Here is a 23739-nt window from a genome sequence, read left to right as displayed (position 1 = left end):
TCTGGACCTCTTATAGTGAAAAGAGGGCAAGGATAGAACCAAGAAACCTTGCTCTGGCAACAAAACATGGCTGCAAACCACTTCAGGCATCATATAAGCAAGATGTTGGTGTTTCATCAACACCTTGCGTATTGAATGAAAGACATCTTTCACTTAGAGGTCTAGTTGGCATTTTCTCCAACTAGGAAAGATATGCTTTTGCTGTTGCAGTGCTTGCTAAATATGACAGAATCCCATTTGTGGAAAGAGGCTATACCACAGGAAGGTGGAGATGACTTGATTGAGAGAAGCTGTATATTGCACATTAACAGCCCTTTAAATGCAGAGTTTTTTAAGATGATGATACCATCCGACCTTCCAAGGGTGCAAACCCTAGGAATTGAAAATCCAGGACGTAAGGAGGTCAGACAAGCAACTAAAATTTTAAGAGATGATAGGTACTAATAATATATGTTCCTTCTTGCCACATAGTGGAGAGAAATATTTAGTTGTATTTATTATTATTATACAGGTATCTCCATGAAGTCAGAAGATTCATTGTTGGAGACTGACACTGACCTTTATATACACAATACCTATCATACCTTTCATTTACTGTTAGGGTATTTGCAGCTACTTCTGGCAATTTGCTCTACTCATTCAACACACCCAAAACAAAAAATTTGGTCTGCATATCCTTACACAATTTCAAGAAGTGACATCTAGTAGTTCTCTTCCTATTTATCATGTATTGAAAATTTTCTTTTATTTATTATTATTATTATTATTATTATCACCCCAAGACCTCATGGAGTCAAAGACTCATCTGGGAGGCCCTTTTATCACACACACAGCTCATCATTCCATGTCTTAAACACACTCAAACTCTATACAGACACCACACTCTCAGGCAAGGCATTCCAACCATTCACAACTCTGCACAAAAAAAACCTGCCTCTCACTCCCTTACTCACACCCTCTTTATACAGTTTCAAGGGATGACCTCCGGTTCTCCCCTGATCTCCCACTATTTTCTTGTAGGTCTCTATCATATCTCCCCTCTTCCTCCTGTCCACCAGACTCTGCAAATCACATCTTCTCAATCTTTCCTCATACTCAATATTCCAGAGGTTAGAAACTACCTTAGTCAGTCGCCTTTGGACCCTTTCCAACATCTCTTCGTCCTTCTGAAAACCAGTTGACCAAATCTGGGCACAATAGTCCATGTGTGGCCTAATCAAAGCCTTATACAACGAAACAAGAATCTCCCTGCTTCTACAAGTCAGTGTCCTCCGAATCATTCCCAGAAGCCTTTGTGTTGTCTTCACAGTTTTGGCAATGTGTCCCCCCAAATTTTAGATCCTTATCCACTATCACCTCAGCCTTCTCTTATTTCTTCCACCTCCAAGCATAAATTCTGCATCCCAACTTTGTTTTCCAAATTTTAAAACCTTACATTTTGCAACATTGAACTCACATCCCCATTTTCATGCCCAATCACACAATTTATTCAAGTCTTCTTTAAGGCCACAACATCTCTGCTCTTCATGGTTGGTCCCAACTTTGCATCATCTCAAACAACTGAATATCTCCATCCAAATCTCCACCAATATCATTAATATACAAGTTAAAAAGTAATTGGCCCTAAAACAGACCCCTGAGGCACTCCACTAGTGACTTTCCTTTTCCTGGATATTGCTCTCCCCATACACAACTTGTTGATACCTATCAGATAGCCAGTCTCCAATCCAATGCACTATTCGCATATCCAACCCCATCTGCTCTAGTTTGACTGTCAACTTATCATGAGGTAATCTATCAAAAGCCTTTGCGAAATCCACGTACAGTGGTATCTCGCTAATCCGAACTAATAAAACCGCGCTCGTTCAGATTAGAGAAAAGTTTGGATTAGTGAATCCCCCCCCCCAAGAGGCAACAATAACTAGCATTTAAGACAAAAATAATCAGATTCTAATATGGTACATCAATTTAATTCTGTAAATAAATGAATTAACTGATAGAAAAAATGCTACTGTACTGTAATATAAAACTTAAAAAAATAATACAGTACGCAAGTTTATTTTAGTAAAATATTTAGTTTGTATTTACCTGTATTGTTGAGGATTCTGATTTAATAAAATTGCATAGTTCAGTACATAACTTAATTTGCGTAAAAAAATATCACTTTCTTGTACACAACACACAAAAATAAGTTTCACAAAATAACACAAAAAAGTTTTTTTTTTTATTTCTTTTGCTTCTTGGAAGCTAAACTTTTTTCGAATGCTTCTTCTCGGAGCTGCATTAGCAATAAAATTTTGTTGAATGGCGTATCATTCTGCTTAGCCCATTCTATACACATATTAAAACTGTTAACTGCTTCTTCATGTTTTACTTTTTTTTCTTAGTTGTTTATCGTCATCATCGTCTGCTAATTCATTCTGTAGCATCATATTTATAATTTAAGCATCTGATTTGATTTCTAATTCACTTTCGGTTCTGCCTGTAATCCATTCCGTACAATCTGTTTGTGAAATTTCAACATCTGGATTTATATTTTTAACCAAATTATGCCTGTTTTGAATATTCGCTTTTTGTGTATCACTCTAGTTATATTCGTAAATTCTAGAACGCCACAGTTTTTTCCATGATGCTCAAATGTGAACACACAGTAAATCAAAATAGGCCTACAATGTAACCATACAATCGACAGTATGAAAAAAATATATACTGTACTGTAATAATAATAAAATAAATAATAATAGTTAAAATAATAATTATTAAATAAAAAATAATAGCACACAAAATAATAATATGTCATAAATAAAACTTTTTTTTTCTTTCAAACCGCAGTTCGGATTACTAGAGGGTTCGGACTAAAGAGGTTCGGATTATCGAGATACTGTATATTACTCTGTATTCTTCTCCTCTGTCCAAGGAAGCAGTCACTTGTAATGATTGTAATAATTATTTTGTAATAAGTGTATTAATTAAGTAGATTATTAAAACATGACCTCTCTTTAGCAAATCCATGCTGTTCATCAAAGATAATACCATTGTTGTCAACCTAATTCTGGATCCTAGTTCTCACATGCTTCTCCAACAACTTAACCACAACACCTGATACACAGATAGGCCTATAGTTTGATGCTTGAGTTCAATCACCTCCTTAATGAAGTTGCACAATCTTGCCCTCCTTCCACTCCTTAGGAACTGGACCGAGTGCAAGACTCGTATTAAAAAAAATGTCAAGGCAGGTGTCAACTCCCTGGCACATTCCTTCAGAATATGTGGTGATATATTATCAAGTCTCACAGCCTTTAACATCTAGTTTACTCAACTCCCCATACATCTCTTGCTCATTTACAGTCAGTCTCTCCTCCCCATCATCATCTGCTCTCAATCTCTCCATGAAGTCACATTCACAAGCTTGAAAGACCTTTATGAACTTCTCATTAAGTATCTCCACCACGCACATTCTGCAACAGCTGCCTTTATACCATTGTCATCCTTCCATAATCATTCTTTCTTTTGCTGCCTCATATTGAAAGAACTCCTTAGGATTCTTTTTGGCTTCATTAGCTAACTGCTGTTCATACCTCACTTTAGCTACCCTTACTAACCAAGTCACCCACCTTGCCTGGTCTTTATAAACCTTATGGAATTGGTTATTTTCACTTTTCTTATGCTGCCTCCATAATGCCCTTTTTCTCCGTATCACATGCTTAATCTCTTTATTTGTCCATCTCCACCTACCTTATTTAACCTTCTTACCCTTGACTCGCTACTAACACTGTCTGTCATCAATTTCATATTAGCATTCATCAAATCCTCATTCAGATCACACTTCACACACACACCCTCCTTCCATCTGCCCTAAACATCCACAAATCATTTATGTAATTGAAAGAATACATGTAGCACACCTCATACTAATGAAACGACTGAAGTCTAAGTTAAAGTCATGGAATGACAAAGCTGCTGCCATGTTTCCTCTGTTGGTTACTACTCTAAGGTCTAATAATATTGAATTCGTAATTAAGTTTAGGCAAAACAAAATCCCCCATAATACTAGTAGCGCACAACTTTTATAATACTAGTAGCAACTAGTATTATAAAAGTAGTATAATACTAGTTGCCACTAGTATAATTATATAATACTAGTAGCGCACAACTAGTATTATATAATTTTATAATACTAGTTGTGCACTACTAGTAATAATACTAGTAGCGCACAACTTTTATAGCAGCTCTTACTCAAACAAATGCTCATATACAATTAATTATTTAAAGAATAATTTATCTCAATCCGGAGCTCTTCTTACACACATCCACCACACTTGCCTCATGAGCCCCCCCCTCTTTTCTGCCTATCAACAACTTTGAAACACACACACACACCGTCAATCTATCCTCATAGAACCATTCCACAGACCTGTCACATGCTTGGTTACTTGTCTCTATATCCTCTTCACCACCTTCTGATCCCCAAGAAACCTAGTGATCAAATTTGTGCACTATAGTCAAGTCAAGATGCATCCAAATCTTAACCTTATAAAAAAAAAAAGATGATAACCTTTCTATCTTTACTTTTAGTGTATTTTTCAATATCCAAGTGATCCATTGAGCTGTTTTGCCAACTTTTTCAGTATACCCTCTTAACTTCAATCCCCCAAAATCCCTGTCATCAATTTTCTGCATTCCACATCAATATGTACAGTATATAATCTTTTCAACCTGAAGTGCATAATCTTACATTTTGCAATATTAAATTGACAACCCCTTACCCTTCACCCAAATTTATTTAAATCATTTTGCAGGCTACATTACTTTATCAACTATTGCTCTCCCTAGTTTTGTATCATCAGCAAAGAACTGAATATCCCTCTTCCCCTTAAATCATTACCTATATTCTTGGTTTTACATTCAGTGATAGCATAAATTAAAGATACCAAGAAATTACAGACTTGGTTTAATCCTTTATCTAAGTGTAAGCAAACAAAAGTTTGTGCCTGAAGTAACTTCAGGACTGGACAACTCCTATATAGAAGCTAATGACTTCATATCACTTGCCTTGGCATCCCTAAGCATATCCTTACGGACATTTATAATGCTATGCATTATGGAAAGGATATGTGCATTATGGGTTACCAAGGCAAGTGATGTAAAGTCATTAGTTTTTATATACGAGTTGCCCAGTCTTCAAGTTATTTCAGGCAAACTTTGTTTGCTCAAGCTTGAATAAAGGATTAAACCAAGTATATAATTCTTGGTATCTTTAATTTATAGTATAACCAAGTGGAAAAACTTCCAACATTCAACAATAGCATCATAATTCCTGTAATAATTGGAAGCTAAATGAGAATTGTAAAAATTGAGAGATTTCCAGTAGAATATATAGAAAGCAGGAATGAAATCCTTATCCACTCATTCTCAAAATGAAATAAAATGAGCTGCATACAAAAAAAGAGTATCTTAAGTGAAGATATCCCAACTGTTTTGTCACCTTCACAGTTGATACGAAGAACTCCCATACCAAATTTTGTCATTGTCAATATAACTTGAGTTACGATGAACTATCAAGGGATTTCATGGATGATGCCTCTGTTTTAGCTCATGCAATCACCTATGCAGCAACCGTCCCAAAACTAAATGACTCAACTATCTAGAGACCAAACATTGCCAGTCAGTTTTCTAATCCCTGTCAGAAATGCAAAAGTTCAGAACATAGCAAGAGCAGAACCTCTCAGGACCACATATACATTGTAGGCTAACAAAGAAGAATTCCTGGGTCTTCTAATTCAATCAGCAGCGAGGAAGATGCTTTCAAACAAATTCTACTCGGTAAAATCGCAAAAAAAAGTGCATTATAGTATCGACCAGAAATTAGCCCAAAGTTTCAGAACAGCATCAACCACCTTCCCCATCAGCCACAGAAGGACGATCATTAGTTAAAACAAATAGTAATGAATTTAGTGTAACATCTGAACTAATCAAGTTAAAATGCAAACGGAGGATACCATTCCAGAAGGAGAAATCAAAGAAGAGTAAACAGAAAATAAAATAAAACATCTGAAAGAATTTAGCATCCAGTCAAGATCATTGAAAACAAAGATAAATTAATAAAAATAAATGAGGATAAACAGAAGAAATTAAAAGACAAGCTTAAAAAAAATGAACAAATAATTTTTTTCAAATGAAAAAAAATCTAAAATCAGAAGTGATAAAGATGGAGAAGATTGTGTGTCATGTAATGAAGACTCCTCAGACCCAAAAGAGTTCATGGACTGTGATGTGAATGAGTCTTTTGATTCCATGGAGATCTGCCACTAATAATAAAAACTTATCAGTTATATCTCACTAATCATATCTCCCTTCTGCCTCCTCATTAAACATCCAAGGATTACTTAGTCCATTTAAATGATGTGGAAACTTATTTTATGCCTTTTTTTTTTGTTGTTGTTGTTGTTGTTGTTGTTGCTAGTGTCGCAAGTGAATGTAGAGTGAACTGTGCTAAAAAAAGTGTTTTTAATTAGTGTATGGTGTGGATTTTTATTGCAAATTGTGCTGCATTTTTTCAATTTGGATACAAGTATCCTTCACTAGTGTTGGTTTAATCCTTTATTCAAGCTTGAGCAAACAAAGTTTGCCTGAAATAACTTGAAGACTGGGCAACTCGTATATAAAAACTAATGGAATTTTTTGTTGTTCATATTGTGTTTTGCTACTTGTTTGTTCGTTCTGCTTCTGAAAATGGCATCCATAAAGAAATGTACATTAGTGGTATGGAAGGCTTCAGTACAAAGATCTAGTTCTGCCTTGGATTTTTTGCAGTGGACACGTTGCAAAAATTGCTATATGTATGCACTGAAAAATGTGAAAGATTTGTGGACTATTTGGGTAAACACGAAGGAAAGCATTAATACTTTGAGCCCTATCGATGTAAATATACATCGATTGCGCATGAACCCAGAATCCCATCGATGTATATTTACATCGCTAAATTAAAAATTCCAAAAATAATAACCTATGCTTAAAATTCATTATCAGACTGTACTGTAGTTAAATTCTAATATCAACTATTTTTGATATTCTAAAGTTAAGTCCCAGTAGGTCTAGGATTCAAAGTGTTAATTATGTATTTTGAAAATCATGAAAAGTGTTTTGATAGATTAGAGTGATTAGAAATAGAAGCAAGTGTCAGGATCATATTAGAAGAGCTTCAGACAAATCAGCTTGAGTCAGTTTATATAACTCATTATTTCGAGTAGAAAGTGGGTATACATTCAAATTTTCAAATTGTGTGCAAAAGGGGTCACATGGTCGCACTCAACAGGATAAAAGGCTAAAGGCTGCACCAAGTGAATTGAGTTTGAAGAGTGATCTTTTCATGAAGGAATAAAGTTGCAAATTTGGATGTCTTGTAATCTCACATAGCATTGTATCCCGGCTCTGTGCAGCATTTCAAACCAGTGGAATGTGTTCCAGACATTTGTCAAGGAGCACGAAGACAAATTTTTGGTTATAACAGCAAAATGTAATTGATGCACCACGGCAGGTTAGCTTGCAAGTCGGGTTCATTCAAGTACAGGTATGCAGATATCTCTGTTGCAAGATGTCTGCGACAAGTAAGCATAGTCCTGTATTCCCAAAGTCCTGTACTCTGCATCACTTTATCCACAGCTCATCGTAGAGTACATTTTCAGTGGTGTTGTATCCATAAAAATTGGACAAGACCCAATGGGATAATGTACTCTTTACAGATGAGTCGTTTTAGTCTTTTTTCCATTTCTAGATGACACTTGATCTGATGGGAAAGTGGTACTGCTTACCATTGCGAGAATGTTCTTGAAAGGGATAGATATTATGGAGCTGGGGTGTGAGAGGCATTATGCTTAATGGATTCACTGAGCTACAAGTGCTGGTAAAAGGGACTATGATTGTGAACAATAGTGCAACGAAGTTCTTCAATGTCATGTTCGATTGTTCCATGGTGCTTAGGCAAAGAATTTATTTTTATGGATGACAATGCTAGACCGATCATACATCAGCAGTGGAGATACTTCTGGAGACCAAGGACATTAATCGAATTGAGCGGCCATCTTGACCCCCACAGAACATGTAGGGTCGAGATCAGGGATTAATAAGGAGATGCATTGCTGTCTGAAATTTCCCTCTAGAAAACAAACAAAGTCTTATCTTTGCTCTGAAGGAGGAGTGGGCAGTTTGCCTTAAGAACTTCTGATTCACTCGGTGTTAAGTATGTTATGAGAGCTGCATTGCAGTTCAGGTTGGACATATTCCATAATGAAATGTCACTCTTCATAGTTTTCTTTAAGCACTGTACATCAATTTCTTAACTACATTCATAAACTCTAAGTCTCAGCTGTGGTAGAGTTCCAAGGGAGTGGAAAGAGGGCAAAATAATACCTTTGCATAAGGGAGGTTTTAAGACTGCAGTAGCAAATTATAGATCAATCAGTATCTCAGGTATGGTGTAAAAGTAAGAATTCTCTTTTTGAACAGTTTCAAGAATGGGTATATAAAAATATGATACTTTATGAAAATCAGCATGGCTTTGTGAAGTGTCAGTCATGCTTTGGTAATTTACTAACTTTTTTATAATAGAGTAACAGCTGAGATAGATAAAGGATATGGCTGCATAATGATTTTGATGTATTTTGCAAAGGCATTTAACAGAATACCACATGGAACTCTGTTACACAAATTAGAACAAATGGGAATGGATATGACATTGGTTAAGTGGATAAGAGAGTAGCTGCTGGACAGAATAGAGGTGAAAACAGGTGATTAGTGGTGTGCCACAAAGTTCAGTGCTGGGAACATTGCTGTTTAACATTTTACATAAATGATATAAGAAATATTCAGTTGTTTGCTTATGATGCGAAATTAGGTAGTGTAATAGTTAATGAAGGCAATGAGGAGAGCTTGCTGTACAATTTAAATGGGCTATCAGTATGGGTAAAAGATAATGGATGTCAGTTTAATGTTGAGAAATGTAAAGTTATGCATTTTCAGTTAAATAGATTACAAGCCGTGTATCACATTGATGGCACTCTGCTCCAGGAAATAAATGAAGCTAGGGATTTAGGGGTGGTGGTAGACAGAGTTAAAGTATAGAGGACATATTGCTATAGTTGCTAAGGTAGCTCATAAGATTACTTGAGTATTGAAAAACATATTAACAAGTAGAGAAAAGGAAGTTGTTATTCCTCTTTATAAAGCCTTGATACGCCTACATCTGGATTACTGTGCTTAGATCTTGTCTTCTGTGCTTCTTGGGGATGAAGAAGCAGTGGAGAGGATTCAGAGGCAAGTGACCAAGATGGTGAGTGGCCTGTGGAATATTCCCTGTGAGAATAGATTGAGGGTGTGTTGATTGCATAAGTTGGTTAATAGGAGAAAAAGAGGGGATAAGATAGAAACGTTTAAGTTGCTTAAAGGGTTTTATAGGATTGATGCAGGGGAAATGTTTTAGCACTTGGCTTGATGAGTCAGAACAAGTAGCCATCCCTGGCCCCTTGTTCTGACTCCTCAAGGGGCCATCCCTGGAGGTCGAATAATGGTGTGGTTAGTAGGGGGTGTGAGAACTAGATTTTTTGCTTTGAGAGTTGTGAATGAGTGGAATGGTTTGCCAGAATCAGTTGTGAGTGCTCTATCTGTTAATGGGTTCAAGGAGAGGTATTGTTAAGTTTTTACTTTCCTCTATATTATACCTTGTTCTACCTCTAAATAGCCTGCGTTCTAATCTACTGTTGTGCCCTTAAAATATTAATTCAGTACTATTTCCTTTTCGGATATTGGCAAAATTTATTTTTATGCTGCACCAACCAATATCATATAACAGAAGAGACTCATGTTCAGGGAAGTAATTCTAAAGGGATACACACAATTATTAATCTTATGCTAGCACTGTGCAGATTCAGTTAGCAGTCGTGACCTGAATCTCACTTAAGTAATAAAATCTAATTCCTTCCTGCCAGAAGGTTCTATTTCATAAGTGGTGGTTTAAATTCCTAATCAGGCATAAACTCAGGTATAAGGTACAAAACATGTTTATTGGAAAATCATAGAACATTATACTGCCTATCAACAATTCTTCTTTGTTCCACATGGTCTTAACTAATTCAATCAAATTCTCACTTAAAAGTTCTCTATTAGTGTCCTTAGAAGAATAAGAAACTTGTGTATACTGTAAATTAAGTGATTTTTTTACATAGAATGAAATTCTTTACATTACCGGATCCTTTCAGATTTCATGCTGCCATCTCATGTAGATCTGGATTACCTTACTGTATAGTTATCGGCCGTCTTTGCGTCTGGCGATGCACTATGCTTTTCTTTGAATCATTTCCGGACTGTGGCGTGCTGTCTACTGCTCCGCAGGAAATGTTCTCCATTCTTTTCGATGAAACTTTATTCGAAGGCTCAATTCTGCATAGGCTGTCATAACACGATCAGCTTTGCTTGGAAATCCTCAAGCGTTCTCAAGAATAGCCCTCGTTGTCCAACATCACTGTAGTCGACCCACCGCTCTCTCACGAATCCCCCCCCGACAAACCTCCTAAAACTGGAATCCAGGAACCAAAGAAGAAAAATGCCCCGTAATACGGCGTGCATCAGCTTTTATTCACCCTTTCGGGCACCCTATATTCGATGTTTTTTTTTTACCCACAAACCCCATCGTTCATGCTCCTTGGGTGATCCTAGACTCTCCCTAATCTGTTAGGTTACCCTATTCCATGTAGTCGTTCTGACGTTACTTTCCGCATAGGTACAGCCTCCATCGCTGCGCTCGACTCATACAGATTATACACGATTATTCTGGATTACTACTTATTATCTTTCTGGAAATTCGTTATGTACTAGACAGCTTAATGGGATTTACAAATAACTTAACAATTCCCCTTACATAATTCTTACTATTCTGACACAAAATTCTCTGCTTCTCATTTCAGTTATACATGAATAAATTTCAATACATGCCACATATGGACTACACATTATCACATAACATAAAGAAATTTCTCATAATTATTAGTTGATGTGCAGGTATATCCTTAATTAGTAATATTAATCATGTTAAATCCTGAATAAAGAATTTACTTGTAAAGTTCTACATTCACGATCTAACGGTATGATAGATTGTGTGGATAAATTGGTCTCCTGCGATTAGTCTTCGGATTTCATGGAGATTTCCGTACAATAATAATAATAATATGTGTTACGTTAGCACCATTTGTACACTTAGTGACTCTTATTTGCATACTGCTGAGATCATCTTTCTCTCATTATTATTATTACGGACATCTCTATTGAGTTCAAAGACATCCTGGGAGGTTCACAGTGTATCATGACAGTTATTCACTGACAGTGTTCAGAACTACCTCTGGCAATTAGATGTAAGGACTACATCTCAAAAGATGTAGTCCTTACATTCTTACTAACAATGCTGTTAAACAAATTTCTAGTGACCACTTATTTTCTCCTGTCATTTCACAATCCTCCTGTTAAAACTTACATGTTTCTATCCTGTCCTCTCTTTACTGTTTTTTTTGGCTCAACTTAATACCACAAATTTTCATCTAACCTTATAGGGAGCACTTCACAATCCAGTCACCATTTTAGTGACCCATTTCTGAATCCTTGTCATCACTTCTACATTCTCCCTAAGAAATCCAAGTGACTGAATTTGGACTACTGTGCAAATGTAGTCATACCAAAACTTTGAAAAGAGGGATAGTGACTTCTTTATTCTTACTTGTCAGGTGTTTTTAAACCTCCAGAATGATCATTTGAGATATTTTGCCCACTTTTGCAGTATGCTTTCTGAACTTCAACTCTCTATTCATCCTAAAACCCATCCTCATTAATATCTTGCTCTGCAGTATGCAGCCTGTAGTTAAAAGATAAAAAAAAAGTATGAATCAAATGAAAAGTGAAGTACTGGCTGTAAGTTTATAATATAAAAGTGATATGATATATCACTTTTATATATCATTATGTCATATCATATATCATTTTTTATGTAATATTTTGGAAAACATACTCTTGGCTCAGCCCCTCTCAAACTTTCTATCTGGTTATGTGGGTGATGTGTTCTCCATTTAGCCTCATGGTCCAGTTACATTAATCTTTCCTCTCTCTCTCACCTCAGTAATCTTCATGCTAGAATCCAGTTTACCATAGAAAAAGTAACTAATAATTTTATTAAAAACTATTTAATAAAATATATGAAAGTGATGAATTTCCATCAGATTGGCTCAAATCTACATTTATCACTGTCCCAAAGAAACCCAAAGCAAATTCCTGTGGTGACTTCCGACTTATGAGTCTAATGAGCCAAACATTAAAAATATTTTTGAAAGTAATTCAGAATCGTATTTATAGAAAAAGTGAAGAAACTCTAAGTGAAACACAATTCGGCTTTTGGAATGGTTTTGGTACTAGAGAGGCCCTTTTCTGTACCCAAATATTGATACAAAAATGCATAGAAAAACAGAAATCTGTCTTTATGTGTTTCATAGATTTTGAAAAAGCATTCGACAAAGTCAGACACACTAACTTAATAGAAGTCCTTCAACAAATAAGGCTAGACGAACAAGACATAAGACTAATAACAAATCTGTATTGGAATCAGTCAGCTACCGTTCAGTTAGACAACATTACCACCAGTGATATTAACATCAAAAGAGGAGTGAGACAAGGATGTGTGCTCTCACCACTCCTATTCAACATATATGCAGAGGCAATCTTTAAAAAAGCATTGGAAGAATGTTCAGAGGGAATCACAATAAATGGAAAGATTGTTAACAACCTTCGATATGCAGATGACACCGTGCTAATTGCAGATAATATTATGGATCTCCAAAAACTCATTGACAGAGTATACATAGAAAGCCAAAGAATGGGAATAAATATAAACATCATCAAGACAAAATACATGATCATCAGCAAACATCCAGCCTCATCAAAAAACTGACACTCAATGGGAAAAATATTGATCAAGTGTCAAGATATAAATATCTTGGTTGCTGGCTTAATGAACGGTGAGATCCAGAAATAGATATAAAGACAAGGATTGAAGTTGCACGGCAGTCCTTCATGAAAATTAGAACACTATTCTGCAATAAAGACCTAAACATGGAAGTCAGATGCCGAATGCTGAAATGCTACGTGTGGTCTATTCTGCTCTATGGAGTTGAAACATGGACATTGAAGGCGACAACCATCAAGAAAATCGAAGCCTTTGAGATGTGGCTATACAGAAGAATGCTAAAGATATCATGGACAGAAAAAATTACCAATGAAGATGTCTTAAAATCCATTGGCAAAGCTAAACATCTTGTACGAATAATCAAGAAACGAAAAACATCATATCTTGGCCACATCATGAGAAACAGCAAATACCAACTTCTACAAACTATTTTGATATGAAGAATTGGTGGCAAAGGAACTAGAGGAAGAAAAAGAATATCATGGTTTGACAACATCAAGACGTGGACAGGAAAGAGCAGTGCACAACTGCTCAGATTAGCACAAGAGTGCAGTTTGTTCGCCAAGATGGTCGCTGACCTTCGATAGAAGATAACACAATAAGAAGAAGAAGATATGATATAAGATACTTATATGAAAAATAAAGGAGGAGAGCAAATTCATTTCCATATTTAGATAATATGATCATGATTAATCAAAAAAAGGTTAGAAAAGAAAACCTAATAACAATTCATGTGTTAAGGATTAAGTGGAAAATAATGTAGTATAGTCATCACCAAAACTGCTACTATTCTGAATAGTATTCCCCTGAATACAACAGATAAATGAACACCAAATCTCAGATAAAAATATTTGAAAAGTCTGCTTGAAAAAAGGTTTCTTCCTGGCCCTCTGAAATAAAAAAAACTTCAATTTTCACCTCCCCCACACACACACAGATATATGGATTACCAAAAATACACAAACCCAATTCCTCCCAGATTTATAGTTAGCAAGTTCTCCAACTTCCCTCACTGGTCATACCACTTCCTGTTTAAAAAACGATCCATTTTAAAATTTCTATTGAGAATTTAACATTTGATAATACAGATATTTTGGTTAGCTTTCAATATTACCTCACTGTTCACCAATATTCCCTTAAATGACAGCTTATCACTTATAAGGAAAGTTTTTCCTCCTGGTATTACTAATGTTTTTCTTTGCTATCCATTCTGGATATTTCTCTTGGAAGCACACAATTTATAAACAGATAGAGGGTATCTCTATGGGTTATTCCTCCTCCACCAATTTTTTATGTAATATTTTGGAAAACATACTCTTGGCTCAGCTCCTCTCAAACTTTCTATCTGGTTATGTGGGTAATGTGTTCTCCATTTAGCCTCATGGTCCATTTACATTAATCTTTCCTCTCTCTCTCACCTCAGTAATCTTGATGCTAGAATCCAGTTTGCCATAAAAAAGTAACTAATAATAGTTTAGCCTTTCTAGACACCTTGGTAACATGTCTACCAAATCGTAACCTGTCATTTTCAGTATACAGGAAGTCCAACTACACAGGCAGATATGTTCACAAACTTTCCCATCACCCCCCCCCCCCAACAATATGGTGTCATTAAATCACTAACCAATAGATCCTATAACATCTTTTCCATTGCGTACTCTCTTACAGGAACTTAATCATATACAACACACCTTATCTGATGACTACAGTTCCCAGAGCATAAAAAAAAAAATCAATCTTTCTCCAGAAATATTTTGGTAATGCTATCATCATCCCCTATGTCTGAGACACTTCATAAACAATAGCTAGTGTCTTAAAGAAATATAATCTCTGCACAGCTTTCAAGCCCTCCCCTCTCTCTCTCTGTGCCTGAAGTGTATTAAGTGCCTTGTTCTTGCATGTTGGTCTACTATGGACAGACAGCAAGATCAGCTAACATCTGCATGGGAAAACACAAAAAATACATATGTTGTCATGACTATGGTCAATTTTGTCTTGTAGACCATGCTTTAGATAGGGCTCATAGAATTAGTTGGAAAAACATCACCATGCTTTAGATATGGCTCATAGAATTAGTTGGAAAAACATCATCATGCTTCATCACAGTAAATTGAGAAGAATAAGATTATTTTTGGAATCTGCAGCTGCTCTTAAAAATCAGCCTGATTTAAATAAATACAGTTGCATTACACTTCCCAATAAAATATGGGAAACGCTAATACTTCAAGTTCCTAGTTTACATCCTAGGCTGCCAACAGGTGTCTGCAGAGGACATCCCGCCTAGTTAGAACTTTAGTCTTTTGTCCACATGGTTTCACTTTGTTTTGTGTTGCCTTTGTGTGTGGTGTATTACAAGTCTCATATTGTACTTCCCTGACAATGTTTCAGTGACTGAGATGATTAGAAGAAGTAAATAATATTTTTAATCCTTTCTCAGTGCTATCTATTGAGCCTCTAACATAGTGCTAACAACAAAATTTTAAAAGTTTTGAAGGCAGTCAAAATTTCCAATCATTTGCATGGATTCCGTAGTATTGCATTACTTAAGCACTTGACATTACTCGAGTGATCAGAAACTATAATAGTTAATATTTATGTTACATCTATGCTTTACATTATAATTTTAAAGAGATTGACCTGAAAGTGCTTTTCAATCACTTTGCATCAAAGTTATTCAGAAAAAGGAAATTATAATATACATAATCAGCTCTACTACCATGGCATTTCTTTAATACAGTTACTGCAGTTAGTAAAGCTAAGAGTGAAAGGAACCAAAACTGTGATGCACACAAACATCTATATACATGACTATTACTTTGGTACATATTGCACTAAAAGAATAAAATTCCTTTTTTTAAGAATAATGCATAAACTGACCTATGAAGCCTCCAACAGTAACAAATCACCATTTATTAACTTAATGAGATATGTTTAATAACAACAAAACTTTCAGGACTAGAGACTGTATGTTTTGCACAGCACACACCATGAGATTAAAGAACAACAACTTCTGAGCACTTGATGAACCTTCTTGTCAGTCCCAAATCAACAGCTGATGTGACACACACACACACACATAGCACATAGCACATAATTCCTACATTAATCTCATTGAACTTAACTCTTTCATCGTATATTATAGTTCTGTTTTATAAATCATTTGTGATTCTGTAAATAAAGCAAATTTTATTGAATCTGATAACTTTTTGAAAACTGTCTAAAGTTTGTCAGTGAAATTTAAATTGCTTATTTTATTTCTAGATTAGCAGTTCATTTACGTCTGATCTTTTCCGAGCAGGTAGCCTAATTCATAGAATTGTAAGTATTAATAGTATTTTCATGAATGACTTTCATATGATATCATCCTGTAAAAAATTCTTTTTTTTTTTTTTTTATCATTCCCACATGCATGAGAAGCTGCAAAGTTTACTACATCCAATAAATATAATATATTGGCATGGGTCAAGATCAAGTAATTTGTTTTACTTGCTCTTGCTTCAAATTTTTGAAGAGCTGGAGGTTGTAGTCTTCGGAGAATACTAGATAGGCAAGGCTGTTCTGCAGAACCAAGGTAGATGGAATGAATGAATGAGAGAGGCAGGTTCAGTGGGTCAGCAGTTCAACAGGATGTTGGTCAGCTGTTCTGCATGTTATTGTAGGTTTAGCAGAAATGAGGGATATGATAGATACCAGTTCTGATGAACAGTCCCTATGCAAATAGTTGTAGAAGAGACACAATACAAAAGCTGACCATCTGAGAGAGAGAGAGAGAGAGAGAGAAGCTGATGAGTTTGTGAAAGAGAAGTTATCATTCAACTGACCTGCCCTCTTCTGATCAGCATCAAGAATTTTTAGAGAGGTCTTAGGTGCACTGCTTCCAAATGTGAAAGCAGTATTCCAAGGTTGGGCAGATTTTGTATTTGTACAGAGTAAGCAGCCTGAGAGATGAAAGTAACATCTTGAGTGAAAAAAAACCAAGCTTTTTTGGAAACCTAGGACACTATAGAAGTGTGATATGATTGTACTAGAAGTAAGAGTTAATTTGAGATGATCTTGTCTTTAATGTTTAGTTGAGCACTGTGAAATAAAGGCAAGGGGGGGAAGGGGGGGAACTAAGGTATTTTTTTTTGTAGAAATCAGTGTTTAGGATGCTTGTTTTAGATGATCTTGAAGCTTGAGTAGTTTGAGTCTTGCATGGTTGGGTTATATGAGTAGGATGAGTGAAGAGTGCTGCCATTAATAAACTATAGGATTTGTGGTCAGCAAGAGGGAGAGAGATAAAAGGAACAGGTGTGTGAAATAGCTGACCTGAGGACCACCTGTATTAATAGGAAAATCTGGAGAGAGAGAACCACTTCCACCATTATAGTGAATAATCTGAGAGAGAAGTGATAATCCAATTACAAAAGTTAGAAGACAGACCATAAATTGCAAATAGCTAAGAAGCCCTTGATGCCAAACTTGATATCAAATTTGGCATCAATATCAAATGTCCTTGATATCAAATGCCTTGGAAATGTTGAGTTTCTCCAAACCATTCCATATCATCTGTCCAGAGATGGGTGATATAGGCTATGAGATCTGCTATGGATCTTGATTAGTTAAATTCATATTCGTGGTTACTGATTAGTTGAGTTTCCGAGGTGTTGACGTTGATCATTATGACCTTTGCCATTACTTTAGAAAGCACTGATGTGAGAGCAATAGATCTGTAGTTTGATGGTAAACACTTATCTCTTGTGTTTGGGTTGACTGTATACTTATTACTTCCACCATGGGATGCTAGCTAAGTATAATATAGCAGAGAGATGATAAAGGCATTCAGAGTTTCTTGAACACAATTGGTAGGATACCATCATGATCAGAAACTTTTTTGGTATACAGCTTTGTTCAAGATTCTTGCGATGACTTTCAGCCAGAAGGCATGTGATGAAGTATTATTACAGGTAAAGAAAGAGACAATTTGCCTTGGTTATCTATGCAATTTTATCTTTAGGTGATGTCAAGATACTGTCATCTTTACCCATATATATGGTACTATAGGTTGATCAACTAACCTCTCATGTATGGACTCAACATAAAAAAAAATAATAAAAGAGAGAGAGAGAGACAGTATTACAACATTATTAATATTATTATTACCCAAGACCCCCATCGAGTCAAAAGACTCATCCAGGAGGTCCTTTTATCAAACACACAGCTCATCATACCATGCTTTAAACACACTCAAATTCTCTGCAGACACCACACTCTCAGGCAAGGCATTCCAATCATTCACAACTCTGTTCTCTACATTCACTACAGTTTCCAGGGATGACCTGTGGTTCTCCCCTGATCTCCCACTATCTCCTTCAAAACCACTGCCACTATTTTACCCTCTTGTCTCAACCTTGTGTGGACATAATTCTCTGCTATTACCTGCACACCCCCCCCCCCTACTCCTTCCCTTCTTGCACTTCTGTTCCCATCAGGATATTTCCAACCATGTTTCACTTATTCTAGCTGTTTTTGTATGAATGAACTCAATCAGTGCAACAATTTTGTCTGCCTTATTTCTGATACTCCTGGTATCCTTAAATAAGCATAGCAATTCGTTTTTTGGTCTCTAACAAGTCCTACCCATGCCACCCATCACCTGTGACTACTCCACACCTGCTCCTGTCTGCTCATCCTAATACTTTGTCACATATATCTCCCCATGCATTCCATACCATCCCATTTCTGTGCTAGTCCTCCCCAAACATCCATTCATAACTACTACTAGAATACGTTCTCCTTACACTGTCTCTTCAAGACCTCCCTGGCTTCTTCCCTCCCCCCATGTTTTTAGTTGTAACTTGCATTCCTGATGTTTGTGAATGGAGATTAAAGAAACATGAAACATGCTACTTTAATCTCCATTCACTAACTTCGATCTCACTTTGGCCACTTTCCCACTCATTTACATCATCTCTGAATTTTGCTGATACCTAGTTCACATCACTCATTATACTTCATTCTAGCAACAGTTTGTTCATTTGACTTACACCAAATCCATTTAAAAGTAATCCATCTCTTTTATACAGTTTCATTCACTCCTCAGATGCATTCTACTCATCAGCAAACATCATCACTTCATCCTCATAACTCTTTTAGCATTATAATTCGCGATTTTTACTTCCCATCTCAACCGATCATTGTTATACCTTATACAGCACACTAATTATTCTTCCTACCGCAGTATTCTGTAACTCTCCTCATTGATCTTCTGATATTCGTCCTCACATTCTCCCAATGACTGACCAGATCATTCTTTCCTACTACCACTAACTCCCTTGCATGCTTGCTTCTCATATCCAGATCGTCAATTACCGTGTTCCTCCCTCCTAGAAAACAGTCCTTTTGCACTCTCATCCACACACTCTATATTGCTATTCTGGAATCATTTACCACTTCATTTTCATCATCTTTCATTCTATTCTTTTGCACTCTTCCATTTGTACATGCCAGACATCTAATCTCATTTTGCATATATCTCATCTCATTTTAATCATTTCATTCTTCAACTGTTGCACTCTGGCAATTGTACTCTCTTTTATATTGGCAATTGCCCTCACTTTTGCTCTCTCAGTCACAAATGCTTTTGCTCTGTGATAATCAGGTTCAGTCAGTTCAAGCTGTCACACCCACCTTTTCTTTGTCAGTACAGTTCATTTCCACACTCATGCTTGTTCTGCTTTTCCAGTCGCCTCCATATTCACAGTCACATTTTATGTACTCCGATTCTCTTGCTCACTTTCTTGCTGATACCATTCTCACTCTTACACCTATCACCACCTTCCATCTTTTGTTCAATATTCATTTTTCATTCTCAACTTTCATTTAAAACACCAATCAGTCTATTAAAATATCACACTTTCTACAAATCATTACCCTCTCACTTTTCTTTTTCAATCCCTTGATAAGCAGATCTTCCTTATTCACCTATGCATAAATATTACACTCTCAACAATGAACAATCTTAGAAAAATCCACACCACTCACTAGATTCAGTTTTTGTTTCTTATCTGGTTGGTCTAGTTCTGACTACTATTTTGCCTTTATTAACTGTATTAGACAAAATTCAATGTTACTAAAATATTATAAATTCAATATTACTACAATATTACAAATAATTTGATAATTACTACACATTAATTTTCTACACATTAATTAATTACTACACATTAATTCATAATAAATTAATATTATTTATAATTAAATAAATTTTAATTATAAATAATTAAAATTTATTTAAATTTTAATTATTGTATTTGTATTTTAAAATACAATTATTTTAAAATATTACAAGAAATAAAAATTATCTTTGTTTTAGCGATTCTATAACAGCTATTAGGTACTGATGACACACACAGCACCACTAGCCTCTACAGTTACTTTAACCCAGCGCTAGTAAGGTGGGAAAATGTAACAAAAGTGGTAAGGTGGGGTCCCACAGACCCACCAAAAGAATATAGTGTATTATAGAAATCTATATCTTTTTAATCAATATTAGTGGATTCTCTGTGGATCCTTCCTCTGAAGATTCTTACTCACAGTCTTGTTCTGTATCAGACTCATGGTTACTGACTAATTCTAAATCCATTTCACTATCATCATCTCTGCTAAATGGCTCCTCGCCTGTCAAAGCGTCATCTCTAAGTTGATTTAACCTCTGTTCTTCCTGCTCGTTACTGATCTGGTAAAAAAAAAAAGATATTATTCTCAAAATACCCTCTAAATATTTACGAAAACGTATTTGCTTATAGTTGGTATGTAAAAATATGGAAGACACAGCAGTAACGATAATATTTTAGTAGAATATACATGAAAACAACTTACATTTTGGAAGTAAATATAATCACACTTTTGGTAAGGTGGGGTTTGGTGGACCCAGCACATTTTACACCTCTGTACACTAAACTTGCTTGCGCACAACAGCCTGTCATCTACGGCATCGAGTAGCAGGTTACGGGAGAGGAAGCTATACTGAAGCATGACTCACTGCCACGCATTGTTAAACAGTTATAGTCAATTTAAAATCTTTGGGGGTCTGTGACACCCCACCATAGTAAAGCCAGGTTAAATTATCTTACAATTAGCTGTGAATTAAAAATGACTTATTTATGTTTGTTACTTTTCAGTTAGCTCTAAATTAAAAGTGAATTATCTATCAACATCTCAGGAATTGTGGCAAAGATTTTGGAGAAGTTGGTTAAGGGAAAATCCAGGAATGGGTAGATGGGAATAGGATATTTATTTGAGGAGAGTGGGCAACATGGTTTTGTGAAGGGCCAATCATGCCTCAGTAACTCACTGTCACTTTTTATAATAAAGTGACAACTAAGTTGGATAAACTTAATGACTAGGTGGTGATAATTCTGGACTTTTGCAAAGGCATTTGACTGGATTTCCACATGGATGTCTGTTACATGAATTGCAGCAAATGGGGAATGGATATGAAGTTGGTGATTTAGATATGAAGATAGCTAACAGAGAGATATTAGACAGTTTATTCAGGAGTAGTCGAGTAGAAAACCTGTGACTAGTGGTCTGCTGTAGAGCTTTGTACTTGGGCCGCTGCTATTTAATTTTCACATTAATCATATAGGAAATAATCTGAGGGGAATTATTCAGTTGTTTACTGATGATGCAAAATTGGATAGAGAAATAGTAAATAAAGGGAATGTAGAAATCTTGCGGTATGGACACTGGAGAATGGCTATCAGTTTAATGCAGAATGTAAGGTTTAATTAAGATAAGCATATGTGGGTGTTGGCGGATAAGGAGTCGTAGTTTCGAATGCACGTTGCAAAAATGATTAAAATAGCTCGTAGATTACCTTGTTATTGAAGAGCATCCTGACAAGCAGAAATAAGAATGTTATTATTCTTATTTATAAGGCCTCATTTTGGACTACTATGCAAGAACTTTGTCACATAGGTTATTTGTGAAAGAGGATCCAGAGGCAAGTGACAAATGTGGTGGCAAATTTATGGAATGCTCCTTATGAGGATAGGTTGAAAAGTTATTGATTTACAGAAATTAGTTGTTAAGTAGAAAATAGGAGATATGATGGATACAAACAAATTACTTGAAGAATTTTATAGGATTGATTTAAAAAAAAAAAAAAAAGAAGAAGAAGAAATTTTGGTTTTCTAGAAATCTAGATTTTTTGGTTAGCAAGTGGTGAAATGAGCAGAATAGGTTGGACAAGTCTATTGTGGATAACTTGTTGGTGAATGAGTTCAAAGTAAAGTATTACAGATAATCTGCAAATGTCATTTTGTGCTTGGTGAAATTTTTAAGGCCTCCCATGACGAGTTTATGAACTCCATGGAGTTGCCTGTGTAATAATAATAAAAATAATTAATATTTTATTTATCCCTTTTATGTTACAATTAATTCTGAATTAAAAGTGCATAAAAACTGAATTTTGCCACCATTTTATCAAGATTATGATGAGAACTCTACTCACTTCTTTCTTCATGACTTTTACTGCATTGATAAATGTACCAACCTGGTTGGCCGAGTGGTTAGCATATCCGCTCTCCAGCCAAAAGGCTGCGGGTTCAAATTCTGCCGTGGGCATGGATGCTTGTGATTGTCTGTGAAAATACTGGTGATGAGGGTCAGCAGTAGATGGCATTGGTGTAGATGATGAAGGTAGTTGCAGTTGGTGGATTGGTGGAGACGGAGAATGGTTGTGTAGGTGCCCTCGTTTGATGAGTCTTTGGACTCCCTGGAGGTGTTATATAATAATAATGAGGGTTTAATGACTTTTCAGTTTCCAAAACAGTTCATTTTTCCTGTCACTCGGTTTACTTTATTTATCTGGACAACATAGAAGGTATTCTGATTTTATAATTTCTCCTTCACATTTTTAGATTTAGCTTACCTTATTCTGTTAATAATTTCTCAGGAGCCAGCTTGGAATAGCCTAATATCTCCAAAATATCTTGAATTCGTAGTAGTCATGATTACTTGAATACTACATTGCAACTAATTATGATTGTATGCTTTAGTGAATGATTTGTGTAGTCCATTGCTCAATAAATGGTTTCATTATTGTGTAAATGAATTGTTATCACCATATATATATATATATTGGACCTTTCATCTAAACTGAATAGATTTATACATGAAAATTAGATGTTTGTTTTTTGTATGTATTGCATGTTCTCTCTCCCTTTACAGATAGATTTTGATCAGTCACTCAGCCAGAACCATTTCGTTGTAAAACATGGAGTAGATGAACATCTTGATCAAAGTAGGTATAAATGTTGTAAAAATTTGCAAATTTTTTTTGTGTTAACATATTTTTTTATGTGAGTGATTGATATGTATATAGTCCCAGAGGTTGGGGAGGAAATCCTATATAATTCTTGCTTATTAATTATTATTATTATTACTATTATTACGGGCAACTCCAGGGAGTCATTGGACTCATCGAGGGAGGCCCCAAATCATATTCATCACAACTATTTGACATTCATACAGTATCTATCATACCTCGCCTTAAACTCATTCACTGTCACAGCATCCACCACAGACTCAGGGAGCGCATTCCACTCATTCACTACTCTAAAAGTAAAGAACCCAGCTCTAACACCTTTACTAACCACACTTTTGCCCAGTTCCCATGGATGTCCCCTAGTCCTCCCACAACCAGCCCTGTTCTCAAAAATATCTTCTGAATTAATTTTATAGAAACTCTTCAGTAA

The 23739-nt window shown here is 35.7% G+C and overlaps 1 protein-coding gene across 1 annotated transcript in view; it reads left to right on the top strand.

Annotated features, from left to right (window-relative positions):
• The window catches only part of LOC150101203 (mutS protein homolog 5-like), a 194114-nt gene that overhangs the window by 11389 nt on the left and 158986 nt on the right, over window positions 1-23739 (top strand). Inside the window, exons 2-3 of the mRNA XM_090402188.1 lie at window positions 16259-16315; window positions 23213-23285. Of these exons, the coding sequence (XP_090258314.1) occupies window positions 16259-16315; window positions 23213-23285 (130 nt within the window). The remainder of the gene's footprint in view (window positions 1-16258; window positions 16316-23212; window positions 23286-23739) is intronic.

The sequence above is a fragment of the Typopeltis vanoorti genome, chromosome 12, assembly GCF_054136105.1.
Source record: "Typopeltis vanoorti isolate ZY-2024b chromosome 12, IOZ_Tvanoo_1.0, whole genome shotgun sequence".
NCBI classification, from domain to species: domain Eukaryota; kingdom Metazoa; phylum Arthropoda; class Arachnida; order Uropygi; family Thelyphonidae; genus Typopeltis; species Typopeltis vanoorti.
The sequence above is the reverse complement of the archived record's forward strand: the minus strand, read 5'-3'. Positions and strand labels throughout refer to the sequence as shown.